The sequence below is a fragment of the Pseudochaenichthys georgianus genome, chromosome 4 (genome assembly GCF_902827115.2).
Source record: "Pseudochaenichthys georgianus chromosome 4, fPseGeo1.2, whole genome shotgun sequence".
In the NCBI taxonomy this organism is placed as follows: Eukaryota; Metazoa; Chordata; class Actinopteri; order Perciformes; family Channichthyidae; genus Pseudochaenichthys; species Pseudochaenichthys georgianus.
The window spans coordinates 7677375-7689595 of record NC_047506.1 but is presented as its reverse complement, the minus strand read 5'-3'; the positions used below and the strand labels follow the sequence as shown (position 1 = coordinate 7689595).

The window sequence follows — 12221 nt, the reverse complement described above, 5'->3', positions numbered from 1 at the left end:
GTATTGACAGATATTGGGGTTACAGAACGGTGATGTGGATGCTGATACAGCACCTCAAGGTTTTCAGGTCACGCAGCTGCCAACAGAAACAAGGACATGGGCTCTGATCGACTGCATCATGGCTAGTTTGGCTACATTGTATTCAGCACATTTTCTGCAGCACTGATGCCAAAACACAACAGTCATCAAGATGCAAATTCAGGTCAGTCAGGCAGGCAGGCAGGCAGGCAGTGGTAAGATCCTTCACTCCTCTGTCTGAGGGCTGTCAAACATCATCAGAGTCAAGCATCGAAACAAATATTTGTTTAAAAAATGGTTTGGGGCGCAGCACGAAAATAAAAACTCCCTATGAATAAAAAAACATAACTTCACCCAAAAACATCTGAATAATTTGAAAATAATATATAAAATGTCAGACCGCAAAAATACATTTGGTTTTGCACAAGAGCTTGTTTCTGTGTCCAACTCCTGAAAACATCCATTAAACATTTCCCTTGAGTGTATTTATGCAAATATGTGGCTCGGTTATTCCCTCTCTACTTCTTTAGGAGAGGCCATTATTGCATGTTTGTGTCAGTGGTTAATACCTACAACCCCATATTATCATATTGTATCGAAGGAAAAGTCTGTCAAAGTGTGCAGAAAGAGCTAAAGTCCACGATTCTTACCCACTTGGTATCAGTGTGCGAGGGGCATGGAGAAACTCACCGAAGCACTTGCTCTGGTTGGTGGCCCGGTCCATGAAGACCTTGGAGGAGATGACGGAGCCGAAAGGCATAAACATCTGCATGAGTTCATTGTCTCCAAACTCCTGTGGCAGGTGGTAGATGAACAGGTTGCAGCCCTCCGGACCTGAGCACAGAGAGAGAGAGAGGGAGGGAGAGAGAGAGAGAGAGAGAGTGTTAACGGGTGAGGAACAGAGAGAGACTGCTGTGAATTTGTCTTTTTGATCTATGCTGTCTCTCGTGTCGACTAAATTAAGATAAGTGGAAATAGATTGTCACGACGTCTGTGACGTTATCTGCGATAAAACACAGCTGTTCCTAAACACATACAAATAATTTGAAAAGTTTTTGCATTGATTTGCTGATACTGAATGGATGGGAATTTATTTAACATTTCTATTTATGTTTTACAAACTTTTCTGATTAAATATAAATAGGACTAAATCAAGATAACAAATTACATTTTTCCACTGGCAACCATCTGCAATGTGATAAATGTGCCGCCAAAGAAACACAATCTGATCAATCAAAGCAGGACATATATATTTTTTTAAGTAAACGATCATGTAAATAATGTTAAACAGAGGGTTTCAATCGTACTTTCGCACCATTTATTTCAAATTTTGAAAACACAGACATATTAAATACTAAAATGACTATTACTAATTAAATGCAGATTACACAACGTCAATGCAACAGGAATACATTATTATTGTGAAGACCTGGTGTGAGTGGAAACCATCACATTGTGTGGCGAGTTCCTTTATCGTCAAGCAAATCTACATTAATTACATTTTTCCATCTTGCTTGCAGATTTGATATAAGCTTTAATTATTACTTCTAAAAGAAGCGTGGGCCTAAGTCGATCGTATGTAACCTATTTTAAAACATATTAACTTTGTTCTGTAATCTCATCATTTCTACATGTATTTGATATGAACTGAAATCACTTCCACTGTTCTCTCAGCTGTCCAACTATATCAAGCCATTAAAAAGAACGAGAGGTGATCCGTGTTAAAGTCACATTCTTCTCTCCCCCTCACAGTCTTTATATGTGTGTTACACTGAATGAGGTGTGTACAATTCTAAAGTAACATTGGTTTCTCATTCTCATCTTCTTTACTCTATTACACGGGATGAGATGTGTGAAGTGTAAAAAAATAAAATAATGTTCTCTCACCCTCACCTTCTCTCTGCTGCTGCTGCTGGATGACCTGGGCTTGATGGGGCAGTGTCTGGCCAATGGGAGTCAGCGTGGTGGTGGGGTAGATTGCTGCAGAGAGAGAGGAGGGAGAGGAAAGAGTACGAAAGAAAGAAAGAGAGAAAGGTGTAAAACCAGGGATCCCACAGAGAACGATGTCAAGGATGCTTAAGGTCGATCACACAAGCATAACATGTGTAATCAAAGGCTCTGTGATGTCGCTGTCCTACACTGAGAGCATTCATATAGCCTTATTCATACAGTACTTAGCCTGCAGTAATCGTCCCGTAGCTGCTACACATTTAGCATGTATGACAGCACAGTAAACAAAGCTGTCTCACACCTGTGTATTGCTGTACTCCAGTGAATGCTTGCTGGAGGGTGTCAGCAGCGGTGGGGCTCTGGGTGGAGTATGGCGGCAGGCCGTTGGTGTACATAGCCTCCACAGCGGGGTGTCCGTTGGGCTGATGGGGGATCCCGGTGAACCCGTTGACGAGGGGCGAGACAAGGCTGGGCACGGAGGTGGTGATGTTGGCTGGTGGAGAGCTGAGGCCTGCGGGGGGGAAAGGTTTACAGTTAGAGGCTCTGTCTATATAGCTCTACAATGATACTACAGAACAGTTATAAGGTATTAAGACGTAGGTACAGTGAACAAAACATTAACTTTAAATAAATGTATTATGTCAACAGATGTCACATAACTGTATTCGGGTCCAAACACCAAACAGATCATTGCAGCATTACCCATAATCCCCTCTGTTTCAGCCGTGTTTCAAAAGTGCTGATTCTCTGTCTGTCACTTTAGATGAAAGTAAGGAGCCCCTCCCCACGCCCCTCGGAGAGATATTTGGTTAAAAAGAACACAAAGGAGGAGATCCAGGTGATAAGGTGGGGGGGGGGGTTACCTTGGTTGGTGATTGGCTAATGGTCACACAAGCCAAAAAATCGTTATGACATCATAAAGTGGCCAAAATTGGATCAATTGGACAGGTTTTTATAGAAATGGACAAAAAAGTGAGCGAATCTTTTTTCCTGAAACGTTCAGAATCTCTTTCCACAGAGGGGACACATGGTGATGTATGAAAGACATGGACAAGTGGATTTTGCACAATAGGTGACCTTTAAGACGTAGTTACAGTAAGACAAATATTGCCTTTAAATACATGTGTCAACAGATGTCACATAAGGTTTAGCAATAATATTAAGTTATGTGAAATCTGTTTACACAATACATTTAATTTAAGTCAACATTTCAGTTTTTTCAGTGTAAGTCTACACAGAGACATGCTTTCCTATTGCATAGAGATAGTAAACACACGCCAGGACGAGCAGATATATATTCACACACACACTCACAAAAACACACAAAGCACTACATCTCCTCTCTAATGCAAGGACACGGATCTGTCGCAAGTGTGACACAGATCAGCCATTTGTCGTGACACATCCTGCAGGAGAGCTGGGAAGTCAACCTGTGAAAAATGAGCCTGCCCGAAGTGTGTGTAGTACGATACCCTGCTGGCTCCGATGCTCAGGATGATGAAACCACGATGCAACTTCTGGAGTTAAAAAAAGGAAAAGGGATCCGGACTGACTAGAAGGAGATTACAGGGGGGGATGATTTGCTTGAATGAGCAGGTGGCAAAAACACAAAGATGTCTCCTACTTTTGCTCATCATAAAACAAGACAAAATAACAACAGTTGGCAGTTTGACAAATGGGCGGGCCATAACATATATGGTACACGCCTGAAAGGCAGCTGCAGGATGGTTCATGAGTGGAATTGAAATTGGATGCTCCCTGTCCTCTCGCTTTCAATGAATTTTAAAAAGGACCCTCCTTTGGAAAGTGTTTCCAATTATGCCAGGAACATCAAAGTGCCCATTTTGAGCAGAATCTCACTGTGTGATGGTCCACCTAAAAGGGCTGCTCCGTGGCAAAGCATCCAAGCTCGTTGAAGTACAGCTCCCCTGAGGACCACCTCTCAATCTGGAAACCCTAGTCCTGATTGGACAGAAAGCCCAGGTTGTCACGGAAACCCTCCAGCAGGCCATATCACCTCAATCTGGAGCCAGAGTGAAGAACCCCCTTTGAGAGGTGGTCCACATAGGGTAAACAATCACATCCCGTATACACATGCGTAGTGATTTATGCTAATGCTACGGTAAATATGCTATACATCACACGCTGTAACGTCCCACCACTCAGTAATATAATCTACATATCCATACGGAATTGCTTTTCTTCTTCTCTACCTACTATCTTCCTCTCCTTCTCCCCCTCCTCTCCTTGCCTCAGCATTTAAGTCATGAAGAGTCTGACAGTCAGGCAGGCAACTGCAGTGACCGGGGGAATTGCCCGGGTCCAGTGAGAGCTGTTGTATCTTTGGCACTGGTTTTCCTTTTCTTTTTTTTATTTAAGCCTCCCCACGATTGCTTGTTTCCTGCGGAGCTGTGATGAATTAGACTGCAGCTTCAGCCCATGCTCCTACCGGGGCCCAGGAGACTGCTGCTCCTATTCTGAGGGCGAGAGACAGCGAGTCTGCTCGGGCCACACGCACTCTACTGTACCGCCAGATAATGCACCCTCTCCATCATCAGGCAAATTCATTTTCCAAGGCTTAGCGGTGCTGTGGGAGCGCGCTTCTATGTATGTGTAGCAGTCGTAGGGATATACGCAGTAGCAGTGGTAGTAGTGGGTGGTAGAGTGGATCCCTTCCATGCAATTACATAAGTTCTAAGGGTCAGCAGTTGGACATGACATCTGCGGTAAAGTAGGCCACATGATAAAAGTAAAATATTGAGGCCACCGAGTCCAGACAGGTTATCAGGCTGGAAATGTCACAGCAGGGAATAAGCATAAAAATCACAACTGCAATAAAAACAACATTGATATTGCAGAGAGGCAAAGCTCTAAAACATTTATCCACAAAAACTACCGGAATAGTCACAAATACTACCGTGGCTGGGATATACATGTATTGGATCGCAAAATGGGTTTGTGGTATAAGAAAAAGACAATAAGCAACACCACGGCCAATAAAACAATGATTACAGGAGAGAGCCATTTACTGTATGTAGCCTCGTCATCATCTTTATCCTCACTGTCACAACCACCCAATATCCAACATGAGCCAACCACGAGGATGTTCTCCTCAGTTGAAATGGGGAAGTATTTCCTTCTATCCTGAACTAGAAAATAACAAGACATTTTCATTTTATACCTCAGTGGACACATAGTTCTTGCATTGTGGGAAATGGTATTCATAGCCTGTTTACAATGCACACGCAAGAGTGCGGATGTCAGTGTGTTTGGCCTATAATAATGACATGTTGTTTCCCACTGACATACTGTGAATTACATATTCTATACAGCGAGCTCTTAACTATCACTTCTTCACTCTTATTACTGCAGGAAAGAGGTCTGCAATGCAAAACATTATGTATGTCAAATATATAAATGTTATGGAAGCAGAATTACATTTATATTCTTGCAGGCTGCTTCATAGAGAGGGGGAAACTGTTGATTTGCTCCTTGCCACGATTGCTTCACGAGAGAAGTCTTCAAATGCGACAGAAGCCTTTATTATGCAAATGATACATTCAAATCAACGAGCAATGCTATAGCCATACTGGAGAGTGCAGTCATTACAGGCACGAGGACTGTCTTTTGCTGGAGCAAGTAATAAACATTCAAAACAGATGCTTTCATCTAGCTGATTCAAAATGTGATGCATTTAGAGTAATTGCTGTCTGAATAATATATCTGAATATGAAAAAAGGCATCTCAGTTGGTATACCAAGAAAACTATGTGACTTTGAATACTATACCTTAAATTACTAATGAATATTTCTGAAGCAAATAAGATGTGAATGTACCTGCTGTTTTGAGTTAGATAATGAAAGATTGTAACCTATAATTTCATCCTCGACTGATTGTAGAATGTAAAGAGTCTTTCCACTTAAAGCCCTGCATCTATTTTCTCAAAGAGTAAGACAAATAAAATGTCCTGTTTGGTTGGTTGGTATTTTCCCTGAGAGACCTGTATTCAGTTGGTGGCCTGCCAAGCAACTGTCAATCCCCCACACCCACACAGTCCTGATGACGCAGATCAGATGATTAATGTTTTACTTTGATGTCAGCTTATTTCGTTATGCGATGTAGTGGAGAGATATTACAGATTTAGATTAAGGCGTCATACTTTAGGTTTTTACTAAACAATGTTAAACAAACGTGCAGTCCATCTGTACTCTAGAGTTTGAGGATCCTAATATAAAGGATTTCAGCGTGGCTAGAGTAGGATTAGTACCTTTATTCATGTATTCAATCTTCCTGCTGTTTCACATCTCCTTCCTCCACTGATGATGACCTTGTGAGTGTTAGTGAGAATGTGCTTGCATGCTCGTGACGTCACTCTGATGAGAAACTTAACTTGTTTGGCTGCAGGCTGGAGTGGAAGCTAGCCTCAGCAAATGAATCAATAAATAGCTGGAGAAGCAAAAAACTGTCTTTAAATCATCAAAACACAAAGTTCATGATGTTCTTTGATGATGAGCTTACAAGGCAAGGCAAGTTTATTTATATAGCACCTTTCAACACAAGGCAATTCAAAGTGCTTTACAAAAAACGAAAGACATTAAGAAAATGGCATTTCAAATCAGTCATTAAAAAGAAAAGATAATAAAATAAACATTAAAAGAAAAAATACATGGATAAAAGTTAAAGTGCAGTTTAAGATATGAACAGTTCAATTAAAAGCAGCGACAAAAAGAAAAGTCTTCTTGCTGGATTTAAAAGTAGTCAGAGTTGCAGCGGACCTGCAGGTTTCTGGGAGTTTGTTCCAGATACTTGGAGCTTAATAACTGAATGCTGCTTCTCCAGGTTTAGTTCTGACTCTGGGGACAGAAAGCTGACCAGACAAGCTCTTTCTGGGTGTCACCATTAATAGCAAATTGTGATGTTCCAAACACCAACATATCATCTTCACCTGGACAGACAGAAGATGGGAGCTTTGAGGAGATTTGTAATTCAATTGAACATAAAGAACATTGAACTCAATGTCATAGAATAAAGCCTTGAGAAATATTGGGGGCCACAATCCATTTCCCCTGCTTTAAAAGTCTCGTACAAGATGCAAACCAACCACTAGCAGGCAGCACTTGCCTATATACGGCAACACTGAGTCACTTGTTACCCTGAGCCTGTGACCTAAGATTTTCATTGTCATAGCTACACTGTAGCTATGTGCAAAGGACAATACCAGCCTTGAACCTTGAATCACTAAGTCAAAAAGTCCCCCTGAGTAAAGTCTTAGACAAATAAAAGCCACTGGTCTCCATCAAACCCAGACAAATATATTTAAATAACCGGGTATCTTCACAATAAATACAGAGATTTCTTTATTTGTCAAGATATACATATTGAACCTTAGTATATGAAAATGTGCATTCTTAATCTGAAAGGTAGGGTAGGTAAGGATGGAGAAACCAGCTCGAGTGCGCTAGGCTAAAATCTGCCCCTTCCTTCAGACTTCCTTACAGAGCCCCTCCTCCAACACACACGAACGCGCACATGACCAATCAGGACACGAGATAAGTTTGTGCACGAGATGGAAGGCTGACAGGCAGGTAGGCCATCCAGTTATTTGAACCGGGCCGGCTAAAATAATTGGTCGTACTTTTTACAGCGCTGCGGCTTCCGCAGATGACATTTTTGGATGTATTTATTGTCAAAGCATTCCATGTATTCATTGCTGTCGGGATGTTAAGAGCATTCCATGGAATATAGCAAAAAGTGTTTCTGAAGAGAATTACCTACCCCACCTTTAAGTATCAAATGTACCCCAGGGCAATATAATAAATACAATTCCCACACAAGTGCAGTCTCTAGTGCTGGTGAAGCTCGGCGATTGTTGCTTACACACACATCTGATTTTGTCTGGCCAAGAACTGTGGCAGTGCTCTCTAAAAACACCTGCACACACCAGCAGAGAGAAGGGATTTTGCTCTCACAGAACTGCTCACGTGTGCTCCTGGGATGTGTTATATTTCTGATGCAATAGGCCTGATTCAAAGTGAAAGAGGGTACATTTGGATTCGAGGGACAAAGGCCCTTTGAGCAAGTAGACGTCTCTACGTTGATATCTTTGCCCTTACAGATGCAATGATTGTAAAGGTGTTCTTGGAGAGAGTAAAGTCTTCATAAGAGCTAATACAGTGAATGCAGTAAAGATGAAAGGGAGCTGGAAGCTGAAGGTCACAATTAAGACACAGGGGTCACCTGGAATTGAACTTATTATTCCAAATAGCCAAGATGCGATACCTCCGTGTGTCTCATTCGTTCTCATTAGCTTAAAGAAACCATTATGAAGATTGTTTTATTTTCTTTATACACACATTGTGGTTGGTTGACTTTAACCTTATGGCGATCATTTAAATTAAACATGAAATATAAACTGTATGTGGAATATGTGTGATGCGTCGCTGAAGACAGGTGCACACAGTCGAAAGACCACTTTGTCAGTTCATTAGTTTCATGTTTTCCGTCAGCATGGAAGTGTTTTGCATCAACGGTGTAACCATGCTCATATCCAGCAGGGATGTTGTGGCCCCTCCAGTCTGTCTGTGGAGCCTCTGCAGTGTATTGTGTGTGATATGTGGCTGTGCATCCCATACAACAGAACATTAGAGTGACTTAGATGACACACTCATCCTAACAAAGCGTCCTTGACACGCCGTGTTCTTCCCACACCCGGCAGGATCCGCTCTCTCCATTCCTCCCTTTCTCTGCACCTCTTTATCTCCCTGCCTTTCTATTCCTGTTGCCTCTCTCTCTCTCTCCCTTTCTTTGTTTAACTTTTATTTCTTCTGCAGAGCGCAGGGAGCGGCACCTGGTGATCATTATTTCCAAAAAGCATCATCATGCATCATTGTAAGGATACATGCTCTAATCAGCTGAGCCATCTGGCAAACTGCTTATGCACCATCAAGCTTAAATGCATTGCATCTGTTGATCAAATGAATGTCTCATTGTTTTCAGAGTAACACCCTTAACCTCTGAGTCTCTTTGTACTCCGCTTGCTGTCACAAACAAGATTGTTTATGTGGCACGAGGTTATGCTGATCATTTAAATACAAGATTAATGTCACACATTTAACAGATGATCAGGCAGGGTTTTTCATCTGTTAAGCTTCTATTGGAGCTTTATGTTAATGAAGAGCCGTGTAGGTAATTACCATAAAGGTGGTAGTCTATCTGTCAATGACTTTACCTTTCTACCGTTTATGCTTTTAAACAGTTGACACACTTTCCAAATGTCAACATTTAAAGATTTGTTTTGAGCTCTAATCTAGTTGATGAGACAACTTAAAGGGGACCTATCATGCAAAATGCACTCTTGTACGTCTTTTATACATGAATATGTGTCCCCGGTGTGTCAGGGAACTCACCAAGTGTCAGAAAACACAACCCTCTCTCTTTTCCTCCACACCCAAATCTCTAAAAACGGGGCTGCAACGGATCTGATACAGACTGATACAGATTTGAAAATTCTCTGACGTCAGGAACGAGGAGCTCCGCTTATATGGGCAACTCTCCACCTATCAGGAGGAGACGGCCACGGCCATTGCCTTTCGAAAGCGCTGGAGACGCTGTAGTACATATGCCAGGCCTGTAGGTGGCGCTGTAGTCTGCCACAAAAGCAGCGAAGAAGACTTCTCACAGATTCAGCCCTTGCACAAACAGGGCTGGAAAAGAGCAAATAGAGCAAAATGAGGCATGGCTAAAATGCATGATTTGTTTGGTATTTTGAAAAAAAAAATGCACTGACATGTTTTACATAGGTATGGCCCTACAATATATTACTCAAATATAGCATGATAGGTCCACTTTAATGTATAAATTACACCTCTGTCCTTGAAAACAGATTCTGATATTACAATGAATTATTCCTCTGACTCGGGGCAGACATTCTTCTGTCTCTCAACAGTGTGAGACTATGGCCTACTTATACGGTCAGCCTTGCCAGTAATGTTATGTATTCTTTCATTGAACTCTAAATAAGTCATAGCCACAAGTGTGAAAATGGAGAGAGACAATGGCTGTGTAAACCAAAGCAGCGAGCTACACTAGCAATCCTGCAGCTGCTGGCAGCCACACTCAAATTAATGAATGGAGAAAGTGGAAATAAAACATTTCATATTTATGATGGTCCTTGAGAATTCACGAAAGCCATGCTTCTCTCAAGGATTAATAATATATTACCTTCAATAATAAAAGGCAATCAGCCAACTGTAGCTTACACAGTAGCATGTCCAAAAAAAAATACATGGCACCACTTCACACATCAGATTCATAGACTTAGAGGCTATGGTGATCTGGTCTATATGAATGCGCCTGCCAATTGCCTGGTCAAGTTAGATGCTAGGTATCACAGTGCACTAAGATTTGTGACACACTGTAAAGCATTAACCCATCACTGTACCCTGTATGCAAGGGCTGGTTTGCTTTCACTAACTGTACGGAGGCTCAGTCACTGGTACATTTTTATATACAAAGCCATGTTTGGGAAACTTCCATCTTATATCTGCTCCCTGGTCTCACGGAAAATTGTAAGTGGCTACTGCCTGAGATCGAATGCTGTGGTTTTATTAAATGTGCCAACTGCTAGGACTGTCTTAGGGAAGAGAGCTTTTAGATGCGCAGCTCCTCTGTCTTGGAATGGTCTGCAAATTAGATGGAAACTGAACAATCTGGTGCCACTAAATGTTTTTAAAGCTCGGTTGGATGCTAGTCAATCGGAAGCTATTGGTACCTGTTTATGTGGACAATTATGTAAATGATGCTGTATGATGTCCTTTTGTTGTTCTATTTATGTGTTTATGTTTCATGTGGAACTACTTGAGCAGGTCTCCCTTGAAAAAGAGATCAATGATCTCAATGGGATTTATCTGTATAAATAAAGGTTTGAAATGAAATGAAATTCACTTCTCCAACATACAACAATACATTTTATTGGCTTTTACTTTTCCAGAATACAGCATTTCCTGAAATGTTCCTTCTTATTAGATTCAAGAGAATATCCCACAAATTCAGCAATATTTTCTTTACAGCAATGCACTGATTTTGTCTTTCGCGAGGCTACAAAAGAGACACAAAACAGCACAAAGCAATCAGACCGACGGACAAAGGCTCCAATACACACACACACACACACACACACACACACACACACACACACACACACACACACACACACACACACACACACACACACACACACACACACACACACACACACACACACACACACACACACACACACACACACACACACACACACACACACACACACACACACACACACACACACACACACACACACACACACACACACACACACAGAGTTCCTTGCAATAGAGTTGCACAATCTTTCATCAGCACTATTGTGTTGCAAAATATAGGTATGCACGCAGAACACAAAGATCTGAATTGTCATACTGTCAGTGCTTTGCCCATCAAAAAAGAGGCTTCCCGGCAAGACTGAGCTGCACTTTTAATCACTGTCTCTGATTGATTATGCCCGCACAAAAGTGCACGCTTTGCACTGAAAACATCACTGTGAATATTTGACAAATGGATCCCCTCTCTAGATATATTGCTCAAAGTAGAAAATGATTGTGGATGTACTGTACAAACACAGCATGTTCCAACATTTCACTTTATGCACATGCGTTCTTTTGGCATGAATGACTTAAAGGTTAATAGGTGTCCTGTAGCCTTTCCACACCTGGTCTGCTGTCTGTCCTGGTTGTTGTAATTCAACTGACTGTTGTGAAGTAAGTTAAGCACAAAAACAGTGTGTGAACAACAAAAACGGCCCTTTCTTTGAGTCTGTGAATAAAGTACGGAACACAATGCAGACTTAAGAGAATGTTTTCTTTCCCCACAGGAACACAGTGCAGAGAGAATTTGATATAGTGCAGCGAGCTTGTAGTAAAGATTTCTATGATGGCTATAAAGAAAATCTAAGATAGGCCTTGTTCCACTCCCTCTCTCTTTCACTCACTGATTGGTTTAAAGTCATCACCTTAAAAACTCAATACTGCAGTGTTGACGAAGTAGGTGAGCGGAGCACAACAAAGACTTGGTTACTGTATTATTTATTTCGGCTCATGCTTTTGTTGAGTGGAGAATCTTGAAGTTGCCTGTGTCTCAAGGAAAACCAAGCACTGCTGAATAAGCAAATGTTATGCAGTGGGTAGGTATTTCAAAGTCCTTCCTTTTCCTCTGTAATG

At 41.5% G+C, this 12221-nt stretch overlaps 1 protein-coding gene across 7 annotated transcripts in view; it reads right to left on the bottom strand.

The window, feature by feature from the left end:
• The window catches only part of celf5a (cugbp, Elav-like family member 5a), a 187647-nt gene that overhangs the window by 5659 nt on the left and 169767 nt on the right, over positions 1 to 12221 (bottom strand). For 5 of the 7 annotated variants that reach the window (XM_034081538.2, XM_034081541.2, XM_034081542.2 and 2 more), the window contains exons 8-10: positions 2270 to 2479; positions 1906 to 1998; positions 709 to 852 (exon numbers count right to left, since the gene is read on the bottom strand). In XM_034081538.2, the coding sequence (XP_033937429.1) occupies positions 709 to 852; positions 1906 to 1998; positions 2270 to 2479 (447 nt within the window). The remainder of the gene's footprint in view (positions 1 to 708; positions 853 to 1905; positions 1999 to 2269; positions 2480 to 12221) is intronic. The other 2 variants (XM_034081540.2, XM_034081544.2) reach the window with 1 other exon arrangement.